The 13,790-nt window shown below is 53.2% G+C and overlaps 1 protein-coding gene across 6 annotated transcripts in view; it reads left to right on the plus strand.

Annotated features, from left to right (window-relative positions):
- NTRK3 (neurotrophic receptor tyrosine kinase 3) overlaps positions 1-13,790 on the plus strand; it is a 538,421-nt gene that overhangs the window by 420,517 nt on the left and 104,114 nt on the right. The window contains exons 13-14 of one of the 6 annotated variants that reach the window (XM_045813099.2): positions 4,438-4,572; positions 6,051-6,462. The exons of 4 other annotated variants lie outside the window; for them this stretch is intronic. In XM_045813099.2, coding sequence (XP_045669055.1) covers positions 4,438-4,572; positions 6,051-6,169 — 254 coding nt within the window. In that variant the 3' untranslated portion in view covers positions 6,170-6,462. Of the gene's footprint in view, positions 1-4,437; positions 4,573-6,050; positions 6,463-13,790 lie in introns of those variants that run through there. One more of the 6 variants, XM_045813100.2, reaches the window with a different exon arrangement.

The raw sequence follows: 13,790 nt of genomic DNA on the forward strand, positions 1-13,790 counted from the left end.
CATGATTCCATGAGCCAAATCACATTTGGGGTACATTCAACCTCAACCCCCTCCCTCAGCATCTGCACACAGCTGGAACCAGACTTGGCACATGGACCAGGGCAGTCCCATTATTTATTTTCCAAGTTCAACTTCACAAGAAGAGGTGCTCCATTCTGAAGTTGGGGAACAGTTCCATACTCTTAGCCAGGACGCATACAGGAGGGACATTTCAGTTCCAAGAACATTTTTGTATCCCTTGGAATCCTTTGTAGCGTGTTTGTCAATATAAGGGTGTGGGCATAGTTGGGTCAAATCACGTCCCATGAAATATAACGATTGTATGAAGAGACCTGCTAGGTAGCACTTGACAACCTTTGGTCAGGTGCCTTATACACGTAAGCAGTGTGGAACACAGAGCTGGCTGATGATACAGTGTCGCTCTGTCCCCCAACAGCAGCGTTGTAAATGGTCTTCAGCATGTCTTCTCATTGGGACTTTTGTTTTGAAATTCAGTGCCCTCTTACCTATGTGATTCAGTTCCTGAACGATCTCTACTTTCTGAAATAGGTTTGTCCCCTGGGTGTAGGTTTTCATCCCCTTCTTTATAACTGTTAACCATGACCAGAGGGAGCATAAGTTTGGTCATGACAGGGGCAGTCAGCAAGGCTTGCTGAGATGGCATTCCCTGGTTCTTTAATGCATAGCCCGTAACCTAGTGCTGGCTTTATGTCTATTGCCAAGTTTTAAGCTCAAATGCTAACGCAGACCATGCAGGTATTGGAAATAAGTGGAGGGGTCAGGTAGAGGCTAATAGGGAGTGGTAGGGTATATGGCAAAGTGGAGAACGCATGCCTCTCTAAAATGAGTGGCCACCGCATTGCTCTAGCTGATTTGCACTGTGCAGAAATAGCTGGCCCAGCATTGCCAGAACTCTTGGATTTTCAAGAGAAGCTACAAATACAGAAATTTTAAATGTGAAATCTCCCAAGTTTTAAATGTTGGCAACTAAGTAAAAAATTTTAAAAAGAAATTGTGCTGAAAAAAGACATATCCTAGAGTCGCATATGGCCTATAGGTTAGGTTTGCAACCTCAGAATGAAAGAAGAGCTATGGGAATTTTAAGCAGTTTGTAAGAGAATTTTAAGCTAGGTCATGGCCAGCAAGGCTAGGCATTTTAATGTCACCCACCCGGGTCATCGCCACCAGCCTTCTACTGAATCTGATGGTAGGAGAAGAAGGAGCCTAGATAGAAAACAATGTGGTAGCCACATCAGGAGGCAAAGGTATGGAACAAAGTAACCATGGTCCTATCCCAGGGACTGCTAGGACTCCTTGGTGACCTTCTTTCCATGACCTTGGAGAGGCCACCACACAAGCAGGAAATGATGCAAGAAATATCTGTCTGTGAGGGAGCTTTTCTTTACCATAATATACTCTTTCCTGACCCTTTTTGTTCACATAGTGGCCGGGGTGGAGAAGGTGCTGGGGAGAGAGTTCTTCCCGGCGCCATGCTTGGTGTTCCAGGGGCATTCTCAGATAGTCCACACTCTTGCTATGGGTGTGACTATGTTCTGGATAATTGTTCTTCTCTCCAAACTCATTAGTATCTCTCTCTCATTGGGTTTACTTTTCATCCTCCCTAAGCTGAACTCCTAAAAGTTCCATCAAAATGAAGGAGTCGGTGTGTAGGTAGAGTTTGGGTTTCCTTACTTGGAAGATCCCAGTGCAAGCCACATGTTACTGTAAGAGTGGTGGGTGTGGCAGGGCCAAAAATGAAACAGTGTGCGGAAAGGCTGGCGGTGGGCAGGGACAGGCACGTGGATGCTTATCCCCCTGGCTAGGGAAGCCGTTCGTGAGGAAAGAACACCTCAGCTGTCCATCCAGGCCTTGCAGAGAGAGCCATATATGAAGCCCTGCTTCCCCTGCAGATTGTCCCTGCCACTGCTTCCTTGACTTCCCTGTCAGCCTCTTTTCCCTGGTTATGGATTTTCAACAAATGGAAGCCATATTGCAAAGTAGTTCATGATAAGGACTTTGGGGTTATGAAGAACTTGGTTCAATATCAGACTCTTCCACAGAGTGAACTTGGTTGGTTGGTTGGTTGGTTGGTTGGTTTTTAAAAATATATTATTGAGCCTTTGTTTTCCCACAGTTAAAATGGAGTTGATAATAGCAGCCTTTTAAAGATATCGGGGGACACTGGATTAGCTGTCAGCAGTGTCTGGTACCATCACTATGTTGCATAGATCTTTGGATTCTGGGGGGCTCAGTGACGCATCTGTTGGTAGGATTGTTATAGCGGGACATTGATTGGGGGCTGCCTTCATCAGTCCATGCCTTCCTGCAGCATAGTTCAAAACCCCTCACCTCTTCTTACCCCTTGGGGAAAGATGGGGAGGCTGTGGATAGAGCGCCCCCTGGCTGGCGTGGCAGAGTGGGCTCCTCACCCTCACGTCTGGCCTGTTGCCCCCTCCTGCTCTCATGTTCTGGACAAGGATCTGAATTGCCCTGTGTCTCTGGGTCCCTGTGAAGGCACCCCTGACCTCAGCGCTAGGTCTCCTGTGTATTTCAACCCACTCTTGAGTCTAAAGCGCTTTTCTCCCAACCAATGCCATGTAAGTGCTAAGTGCCAGTGTGATGTAGCAACTTGGAGATGACGAACGAATACATTTGAAGAGGAAGTGTTGGGAAATAATCCAATAGAGCTCCATTTGGTAGTGGGCCTTTTATCAAGGCCATAACCTAAACCACTTTATGGAGGTAGGTAATAAAATTATCATGTCAGATAACAAAAGGAAGAAGCAGGGACCGAAAGGGAAGCCTTGAGAACCCAGAGCTGCGTGAGGAATGTGTAGGCAGGAGAGGCTGGGAAGTTCTCACTGGTGGATGCTGGAAAGCGGGGGGCACTGGGCTCCCAAGGCCAGAGCATGGCAGTAGGGCTGGGGTGAGACCCCAGAGAGGCATGGATGCTTGGAATCGGCAAGGCTGTCAGAAAAACGAGAGGCTTGAAGGTCTAGCCCCCTTTTGTGTTGTGCGGCCGTTGGAGCTGGCCCTTCTCTGCTGCGGTGACTCTTGAAGTCTCTGCGTTTGAAGATTTAACCTGCTTTTGGCCCAGTGGGGTTGATTCCAGGACTTTCATCCAGTAGTGTGGGTGCGCAGTGCCCTTTCCCCCCCAGCCTGCCTTCCCAGCTCCCCTCCCTTCCCCAAACGATCTCAGAGTCTCTGGCTCGCTGCTCAGGAAACGATACCTAGAGAGTCCCTGAAGACCAGGCTCTGTTCTGAGTCACGGAGGGCCTACGGCGAGCTCTGTGCTGCATGGCTTTGGGGAGAGCTGTCACCAGTTGGAGGAAAAGGTTCGACACGGAGGTCCGTGGGGCACGGTGGGGTGGGCGAGGCCTTCTTCGGAGGTGGGTTTGTCCCTCCTCAGCCTCCCCTCCACCCATCTGTGCCTTTCCCGGTCAGTGTCCATGGTGGTCCTGGTCTCCCCTGCCCTCCCCCACGCAGATGCCTTTCCCTTCCTGCTCCAGGGTTGTTCTGAGTGAGAGGGGGAGGAATGGAGGATCTTGGAGCGGTGCCTCCTGTGCTATCAGGATTCAGCACTTAGAATCTTGGAAAGGCTCCACCTGGGAAAGAGTTCCAGAGAAAACAAACTTCAGATCCCGGCTAATATGGGAAAAGGCTCATGTTCACGGAGGCAGCTTCGGGGACCTTGGCAGAGGCTGAGGCGGGCTTGGCCCCTGCCTTTAATGGATCCGACATGGAGCCTTCCAGGGCCCATGGTGCTGCATGGCCTCCAAAGGAGATTTCGCTCTCAAGCTCTGACGTTATGGCTTTGGAGGAGTTGTTGTCCCCGGGTCTAGTGAACCAACAGTGTTTGTGGTTCTGTTTATGCCATAATTAAGCCAAGAAAGACTTTTAAGGGACCAAACTCACCACCCCCCTGCCCCGTCTCCTCCTCATTGCCCCGTATCCAGCTATTTTCCTCTTGGAGATGAGCTGAATTTTTTCTGAGAGAGAGAAGGGGCCAGAAGGAGGGTCTTGGGACCAGCGGGGTCATCACCCAAGTGATAAGAATCATCATTCTGGCCCTGAGAATGGCGTCCGGAATAGCAGTGATGGGCACAAGTTCATAGTGCTCGGGCCCAGGAAGGGGGATGGGGGGCAAACACGTCAGGGAAAGGGTTGGACAGAGTCCATGGTGATGGCAGGTCTTCCCTGACTCCCGGGTTACAGTTCTTTAAGGCCACAGTGTGACACTCCGAGGACCGTGTATCTGGATTTTATGCATGAAATGAAGCAGGTGCCCCTCCAGGTAAAGCAGTGTTGACTACAGGAGCAGGGAACACCTGGGCTTCTGTTTCTGGCACTGTGCCCATGAAAACTACTTCCCCATGTTTTTGCACTTGGGGCTCCATACTGACCATTAATTCCCCCCATGTCTGCCTCTTCTGCCAGGGGTCTTTTCAAACATAGACAATCATGGGATATTAAACTTGAAGGACAATAGAGATCATCTAGTCTCATCAACTCACTATATATATGAGGAACCTGAGGTCCAGAGTGGGGAAGTGTCTTACCCAAGGTCACATGGTGAGTTACCTCCTTTGACGTCTTTGTATACAGTACAGACCCCTCCCCCAACCAATTTTGATTCTTAAGAGTCTTAAGACCTCATGGAATTTCCATAGGTCCCAGAGGACTGGGGGATGGCTAGGTGCCCAATGCGGGATTGATATCCAGGGAAGATATGTCATAGGGCCAAGGTGAGGGGTGTGGGAGAAGCAAGAGAGGGACCGTGGCCTGGATAGGAACAGTGGTGTCACGCACAGCTAGGCAGGCCGCCTCAGACCCACGAGAGCCCTCATCCCAGGTTAACACCGCTTCTCATCCTGAAGCTGAGCCTCCTTCTAAACATATGTCATAGGCAAGGAAGTTTCCCTCTATCCTCACAAACCTGACCCTGCCCCCTGCAGACGGAGGGCTCCCAGTGCCCACAGTACTCAGCTGTGTTTTGACCTGGGAAGGAGGAGGGGAGAGTCTCAATGCAACCAACTCGGTCTCTTCCCATCGTATCCCTGACATCCAGCTGCCCACGGTGCCCTTCACATGCCTGCACGTGGCTTTCACGAAGAGATGGGCTCGCTCCGTCCCGTCTGCACTCACGTACATGTGAACACACACTCACACACTCTCTCTCTCACACATTGTACAGACATTATTAGAATCTGGGGTTGATTGAGAAACCTCCATCTTTGTTTAGGTCAGGAACACCCACATCTCTGGACACTCTGAACAGCCTAATTTAGTCCGTGGCAGTGTGGCCAGACAGGAGCTGAGCTGTCATGCACGCGACTACCAGTGTCATTGCTGCAACACATTTCCGTCCCCTATAAGACTTGGCATTATGATACGAGCAGCCATTATTTCCTAAACTTTCCACTGAGCTGGTGAATGAAACCAAAAGTCAACGAAGAAAGAGCTGGCAGGCTTGGAAGAATAGCGCTCCTACACCCCCCCCCTCCCGTCCCCGGGTGTGGTCAAGGTAGTTGATAGGATTCTGGCTCCTAGGATTAGAAGTGGCCCTCTACTGTCCCTTAACACTGCAAGATCTGAGAACGCATCCCTCCCACCCCTTTCCCCGCCAGTGACCCTAGCGGTTATGCCCCTTTCCCATCTACCTATCGGCTCATCCTCAGGGGCTCCTCCCACCTCGATGAGGCCACTCGTGCTCTTCTGTGACAATCCAAGGCCAAGCCCCCAAATAGTTTGCTCACTTCCCTTCCTCGGTTCAGTGGAGGCCGCAGCAAAATGGAGTGTTTCCAGTTTCTCTGACCATGCTTGGTTTTAAGTTAACCCCTCCTCCTGTCCTTCCCTTTTGCTGACAATTCATTTGGCAGTTTCCAATATATATCTGTATCCCACATTTCCAGTTCTTCCCCCGCCCTCCCCCCCAAGCTCCCTCTCTGTTTCCCCTCCTAGTTTTGATCTTCTTTGGGGGAGGGGATTTTGGTTTTTACTTTATTTTGCTTTTTTCTGTTTTTCTGTTTTTTTGTTTTTGTTTTTTATAGGTTTCAGAGAAATTATGTTGAATCCAATAAGCCTTCCCGGACATTCCAAGCCTCTTAACCATGGCATCTATGTTGAGGATGTCAGTGTTTATTTCAGCAAAGGACGTCATGGCTTTTAAAAGCTCCTTTTAAGCCTCCCTGTTTTGATGTCACCTGGGTAGGCTGGGCCCTCTGAGAGGTGGGAAGCTCTAGGCGCTGTTCTCTTTGGATCCGGGGATGCTAAGTAGAAACTGCATGAGCCACCGGTGCCCCTGCACCCTTTTCACGCCACCGAGACGGGTGTCTTCCCCCATCCGCCACTGGCAGGGCTGCCCTTTTCCCTCAGTCATCACTGTGCTCCTTTTCTCCCCCCCGGCCTCCGAGGCAGCTCCTGCCGCCATCTTTAGAGCCAATAAAGAGATTTAAAAACCTGTGCACCAAGAACCATCTTTTAAAAACACACTAGCCATTCTCTTGCTTTACAAAAACCACCCAACCACCACGAGAAAGCCCGACGAAGTCCAGCCGCGCTCCGGCCGCACTTAACCCTGCTTGCAAGCGTGGGGTCTCCCTGGCTCTCCCTAGGACACCAGGCTGTCCTCTTAGCGACCTCATCACCCTGCAACCTCCATTGGGGAAGAGCGGCTAAGCAGAGGTGGAGACCACGCGGTGAGAGAGGGGGAGCCAGGCCCGAGTCTTGGCACCAGATTAGGTCTCAGAGGAAAGAATGGAAACCAATCATTTTCTATATATATATACACACACCCATATATATATATATATAAATTTTTTTTTTTGGTGGAGAAAACCATACTTTTTTTGGACACATTTTCCCCCTCCCTTCCTCTTCTCTCTGGAATGGCTCACGGTGAAGTGTGATGTTAGAAAACTCCTTGGCCCCTAGATCTGCAGTCCTGACAAGCTTTTGCTACGCGAGGTGTTGCCTGTGAATGGGCCATCCTCCTAGGACCACAAGGGACTGAGGGAGTCAGGGGCCAAGGCCCTTCCTGCTAGTCCCTGCTCCCAGGATTGGCTCCCTACGCCCCCACTTTCATTTACTCTTGACTCTGAGAACTTTCGGAACCCAGTGGAATCACCATTTCAAGGCCAAGATGAACTGAAGGGGAAGAGAAGGAAAAATTGGCCTCCTCCAGCCCCTCTCATGGCACCCGTGGAAGTGTCATTGTTTTCTGGTCAATATATGTGTTTACTTTGCTTGCGTTGACTCATGCCTTACTCCATGGCCACCCTCTCCCAAAGAGGGGGTTTGTTCCTCCCATTTCCAGCTCGATCCAGGGGAGGGAGAAGGAAGGGGATGCCTCTGCCCTGCTTTGATAGGAAAGGCACCACTGTAGGGCCGGAAGCTCTCCCAGATTTGCTGCCGTGTTGGCTGAGTGGGCTCCGGGCTTGGCCCAGCCACTCCCACCTGGGGTACCTCTGTGGTAAGTCAGCACAGGCTGTCCCTTGGTGGTGGAGAGCATGAAGCAGGGGGTCTCCCATGGGGAGCTCTTAGGACATGGCGGCGGTGGTGGTTTTTAACCCACTTAAGTTTTGGGGTGGTGGTGCACAGCAAGAGATAGTAGATGGTCTGGCTTCGGCAAATTCACATGGGAATCAAGCTTCCCACTGAAGGTCCTCCTTCCTGGGTCCTGTGGATGGTGGTTCTTTGTGCCAGGTTCCCACCGATTCTGCAGATGCCTCCCTAAAGGTTAAAATCACGAAGCTTTCCAAGTTCTTGGCCCATATCGGGGATGGCCTCCCAAACACTGTAGTGTCCAGAGTATCGTGCGGGGGTCCGGGTTTTCTCCAGGGCCTCGAGATGTGTGTGTATCTAGCCCCTGCCAGCCCCCCGCCATCCTCCTCCCCACAACTGCTTCATGTCAGGCTGATCCCCATCGTGTCCTGCTGACCCTTCCGGCCAGGGCCTCCTCCCGAGTGTGGCTTTAAGGAGTAAGCTTGAGGATGATGTTTTTTACTTATTGTAAATCATTACCTCATTTCCAGCCTGCCAGGCTCCATCCATCCCAGCATCTTTTATTCTGCCATTTTCTCACCTTGTGCTGTGACAATGGGGCGTTGTATTTCCACAGAGACTTCTAGGAGTGTTCAGTGTATAGTTTCTTAATAAACACTTTATTTTCTAATGAAATGACTGCATCAGACCTCTTATTTGGCAATTTTGCAAAGAATATTAAAGACACAGAAATTCCCACATTTCTCCCTCCCCTCCCCCATGCTACGGGATACTCTTTTAAAGACGTTTCTCAGCTCGGTCCTTGTTTGCCAGAGTGTTTACAATCTGTTGCATTGTGTTGCTTTCATTGAGACTCTCCAGCTAGGTCAAGTCCATCCTGTGAAGTGTTTCCTTATTCTATAGAGGTTGAATGGTTCACCCAGGGTCACACAGCACAAAAGGCAGAAGCGAGATTCCAAACCTAACTCCCCCAGACACTGCCCAGGCCACTGAGAGCCTCTCCTCCTTGGTGGCTGGAGGACTGTTCTGTTGTCTGAGCGGCTGAGGCTTACCACGATCCTTTCTCCCGAGCCGATGTGTAAGAGGTTTGGGATTAGAACCGAGAGACCCTTGCACCAGCAGGTCACAAGGATTCTCCCTCAGATGGAGCAGTTTTGTACCTTCCCTGGATCTTGCGGACATGACCTTGCCCAGAGGAAGATGGGGCTCTGGGCTTGTAGGCCAGTCTGCTGATCATTCAGGGATGGCCCATTCAGGCACCTACTCACACACACACTCAGGTGGGCCAGACTCTCCTCCAGGTCGCAAGTGGGCTGCCCGAAGGGGGAGGCAGTGGTGGGGTCCTGAGAGTAGCGTGTGTAAGTGAACTGGGCTTGGCTGTCTGCTCTGCATTCCCGGCCCTGACCCAGCGGGAAGGGTTGCCATGCTTGTAACTTACAACATCTTCCTTTGAGGACGAGGAGACTCTGTGTGCAGGGTATCTGGAGCAGGAATGGAGGACAGGGGCCGAGGAAGGTTTCCTGGGTGGAATTGGACCTTTGGCTGGACCTCAGCAGCCTTTGTGGGAGCTTGCTTACTTAGCAGGTACAGAGAGACAGGTAGGGCAAGGTGGGGGGGCTCAAGGCAGAAGTCCCAATAGGGGAGTGGTCAGGCTAGGGTGGTGCTTTTTCTCCTGACCCTCATTGACTTAACCTATTTAAATAGAGTGTGAGCCCCCCCCCCCCCCGCCCTGCCACCAACCTCACCCCAAATGGAAGGTTCTCTTCTCTAGAATGGCCTGGGAGAGGCGCTGCCCCACCTCTGCATTCTCCTATTCTCTGCGGTTCCAGGGCTAGAATTGGGATGGCCCGATCTTTGGGACCATGGGAAAAACTTTCATTTTTAGTAAGAGAGAGATTTGAGCATTGCTTTGTTCTAATGCGTGGAGCCTTCAATGCGTGGGAGAAGAGGGGATGAATGGAAATGGCCCCTGAGGAGAGGGGAGGGACAGCACCTAGCTCAGAGGAAATGGGCTGCACCAGTCCTGTGAAGGGAGTGCTATTCCAACACAGGAGAAGGCAAGAGGAAAGATGGGGGTTTAGAGGTTTGGCAGCAAGGAAGGGGGGAGGAGGGCTTTCTGGTGGCTTCTGTTTTGCCTGTGAAGTGCAAGGCCAGGCCTTGTGCTGTGAGTGAGATCTGAGGAGAGCTGAGAAAGCCTGCCTCTGTCCAGCGGAGGAGACGGGAGGGTGGCAGGTGAAGCACAGAGCGATGTCAGGCGAACGAGGACCAGCTGAGAAGGGAGAGCAGTGTTCAGTGTCCGGGACTCTGTGTTCCATGCTTTCCTGCTGGGCCCTGAAGTCCCAGGCATTTACCCTAACGTTAGAGCCTCTGGGGTCGTTACAGCTGGCACGGGACAGACCCAGAGAGCGGAACTCAGCTCAGAAGGACCCTGGGTTGGCCTGGCTTCATGCAGGGAGGCTCGGGGGACCAGCAAGACCTTCTGGGTTTGGAATCTCACCCGCAGGAATTGCACCATGGTTTTCTTGGACTCCAGCTTGCACTGTGATCCTGTCGTTCAGGTCCACGGCTGACATGGGCCATGAAGCCAGGGGGCTTGCCAGGTGCTTGTCTGGGCCTAAATTCTCGAGGGGGTGGCTGGGGAGCACTGGTTCTGAGCCCTGATCCTGGGAGCCTGGAGAGTGGGAAGCTTGAAAACAGGTAGGGCCTTCTAGGGACATGTGCTGGAGAGAACTGGACTCTTTCACGAGGATTATATGACCAGATCCTGGAACTGGTTACCGAGTGCTGAAGAGTGGGGCCCACCCATGAAACATTGTCATTATGTCACTGATGCAGAGCTGCTCAAAGCCAGGCATGTGCTTCCCAGGAGGAAACCGAGTGTCCGAAAGCTCAGGAACGAGCCCCAGTTGTCACAGCTTGGGACCAGCAGAACCAGGGCTGGCGTGAGGTCTCCCTGACTTCCCTGAGGTCTTCTGCTTCTGGAAGGCTGCTCTCCTTGGGCTACACAGCCACGGCCTTTCCCCACCCTCCCAAGGTGAATAAGTCTTTTGGGGCCCTTTGAGGCTAGATGCCGTCCTGAACCTACTTCTGGAACCATCCAAACAGGGTGATTTTTAAAGACTCTCCAGAAAAGAATGTCTGCAGTGTTTTGGTCCCTCACCCACACTAGCATTTCGTGACCCCGAGCACCTGAAGGGGTGGTTGGTCTTCGGTCTAAGATTAATTACCCGGCTTGCAGGTGGCAAGATTGCCAAGCAGACAACGGTGGCATCTTTGATGTTGGGGAGGGCTTGTCGGGTGAGACGCCTGACCCTCCAGAGGGTGGGTGAGGCTGCCCGGGTCCGGGCAAGTGCGAGCAGCTTCAGACAGGAAGGTGGTGGGAGGAAGGAAGCTCATTGCCTGACAACCCCCCCCCCCCCCCGAACTTTCTTGTCCCAGCCGAAAGACCTCCCGGGGTGTCAAAGCTCAGCCACATGCTTCTCACCCAGGAAAAGAACAGATGCTAAGTGTGTTCCATGTGGAAGCCAAGAAGCTGGCCTCTTGGCCACCCTGGCTCTTCCCTTCTGTGTGGGAATTCCTTCTGCAGCCGAGCTTCCAGAAGCCGTGTCCTTACCTCCACCTCCCAGCCGCAGGTGTGACCTCAGCACAGGTGTGATGGGGCCGGGATGCCTGCCCTGGCTGGGTCCAGTTCCCGCAGGTCAAGCCCAGGCATGAGGGGCTCACGGGTCTCAGACACAGCAGCAAGGGGCAGCAGAGGGTTCGAGGCCACGGAGGCAGGACAGGCGCGGGCGGATCAGAGCAGGAGAGCTTCGCCGCCGTGTAGCTTTCTGAGCTATGCCAGGCATGGATTAGGCAGAGGGCCTTCGTTCTTCGGCGTTCAAGGACTCTGAGCTCTGGCTCGACTCATGCATTGCTGTCAGAGCAGTTCCAGAAGGGAGAGAGAATTGAGGTGAGGAGGAGCGAGGGGGTGGCAGGGGGGTGATGCTGGCCTCTCTGGGGCTCCCCTGGGAAGGACAGGAATGGAGGGAAACTCTTGAGTGGGACAGTGGGGGAGGTGACGGGGCAGTGGGGAGCATGGGAGTGACAGGGAGCCTGGTTTGCAGCCAGATTGTCCGGGAGGCCTGGGGCCCCTCCCCTCTCCCAGCTCCACCGTGCTCTCCCCTGCCCCCTCTTCAGTGGGGTTGATGTGAGCAAAGCTGCTGCGGCCCCCAGGTGCCTTGAGTGGCTCTCGCTCTGCACTTTGCCGTTAGAAATGGGCACCCCTGCACTTCCCACCTCCCCAGGAAAGCTCAGCCTGGAGCTGACAGTATCACTCTCAGCTCAGTAAGACTCCTTGTTCACCCCTACTTGAACCCAAAAGTGAGTTGAAGGAGATGTGCTGGCAAGAGGTAAGGTCCCTTGTCTGCTTTTTTGGGGGGTGGTCCATAAATTCCATCAGGATTCTGAGATCCGTTTGGGTAGGATTTTCGTCCCAATTCCTCCTCTCAGTGGGTGACATTTCCATAGGGTGACCCGAGGGTCCTCTTGGAGTTAAATCTCTCCTGCTGGCTCAGGGAGGTTTCTGCATGGGAGGGGGTCTCCGGCCTCTCTGTACTTTTGGCCCCATCCATCAGGACACCCCCCTCCCGTCAGGAGATCTCTGGGTGTGCACCTCAGAGGGCTCGATCTTTCCCCACCGTGCTGGCCTTGCAGGGGGAAGGGAGTGCATGGCTCGAGTGTTCTGTGTGCTCCAGGGGCTGGGGAAGAGACAGTGAGAATAGGGGAGAAGGAGGAAGTATTGGGGCTGGCCTTGGGCAAGGCCTGCTGACTCCCCGGAAGGAGGAACGAGCAGGTGGGAGGGTCTCTGAGAAGCGCAGATCCTGCAGGGGCTAGAGGCTGCTGCTGGCCCCGACTGTGTGTCAGAGGCCTCCAGCCTGGGGCAAGACCAAGTCCACGTGGGTCCACTTTGGGAAGGCATCTGGAACGATGTGGGGTAGAGGGGAGAAGCAGGATTACCAGATTCTCAGCGAAGAGCCAGAGCTGTAGAGAGGTCCTGGCTGAGGGCTTCGATGATACTTCTCAAGCCTCGGAAACAGGAGACACACAAGCTTCCGGCTCAGCCCTGGGCTTCTCGGGGTCACGGCTTTCCCCACACTGCTCTGCAGACAGGCGCTGCGGAGGCCTCTCTGATGTAGAGGCATCTAACTGTGATTTGGCCAAGGGTGGAGAGGGGGCACAGGGCGTAATAGGAACAGAGCTTGGCTTTTCTGAGAGGCAGAGACGCTGAGCCGTTCTCCCTGCAGCCCCCGCCCCCGCCCCCATCAGAGCAGCGTCAAGTGACGTGTGAGGGTTTGGAGGGACGGTCAGTACTCCCCACTCAGCCGTGGAAAGGGTTTGGAGACCAAGGAGCTGGGCTGCCCCAGGTATGAGTTCCAGGATTGTGCTCCCTGGTTTGTGGCTTCGACAAAGTTCGGGGGGGCAGAGCATCACCTCAGCTCAGATAACACCCCCATCAAGCCTCATCTTGGTAAGTAACACCGGTGGCCTTAGTGGCTAATAGTGCCGACCAGCCTCTCTTCGTGGCTGTCCTTCCCCTCAGCTCCTGCTGCCCACGAGCCGTTACCACGGCAGCAACACGAAAGCCTGCTTCTGCCTTTGGGGACCTCCCTGGAGCGATGGGCCTGTTCCCCTTAAAAAGATCAGGCTTCCCTCCTTTGTCCCCCAGTTCATTCTGCATTGAGAAGGGCAGGGACTTGTCCCCAGGAAAGTGCTTTTGTGGCTGCCAGAGGTGGCTGGGTGATAGTTCTTTTGCAGAACTCTGAAATGCCACCTCCTTTTACTCTGAAGCTCCCCCTACTTTTTGGTCTGTTTTGGTCCTCGGGATGTTGCTTTACAATTGCAATGCAATGTTCTTTACCCGGCAGGGCTTGCAACAGCCTTTGGCCAAAGGCCACGCTATCCCGACTCCCAAATGGACGTCTCAGGAAAGAGCGGGCCTGGGGCTGCGGGGAAGGGGTCACGGGTGCTCTTAAAGGAAGGACATCTGCATACGGTCTGCGATGCAGCCCTGGGCGAGTACACGGGCCTGGGGAAATATTTACTTCACGCAGCCAGGTTCTTGAGGGTGTCGGGAACACAGGACACAAGCCCTTGAGCTTGAAGTCGAGAGGGTTCCGGTCGCAAGCACAGGAGACCTCTGAACCTACAAGGGTCTGTCCCTCCCAGTCTTTATCAGCACCGGCTGCCCAAGCAGTCCCCAGGAGCTGCTCTCTGCTGCCCAAGTCAAGAAGGGCAAGTCCTCAAGTCTG

The sequence above is a fragment of the Ursus americanus genome, chromosome 28 (assembly GCF_024610735.1).
Source record: "Ursus americanus isolate L20-20 chromosome 28, mUrsAme1.1.p, whole genome shotgun sequence".
In the NCBI taxonomy this organism is placed as follows: domain Eukaryota; kingdom Metazoa; phylum Chordata; class Mammalia; order Carnivora; family Ursidae; genus Ursus; species Ursus americanus.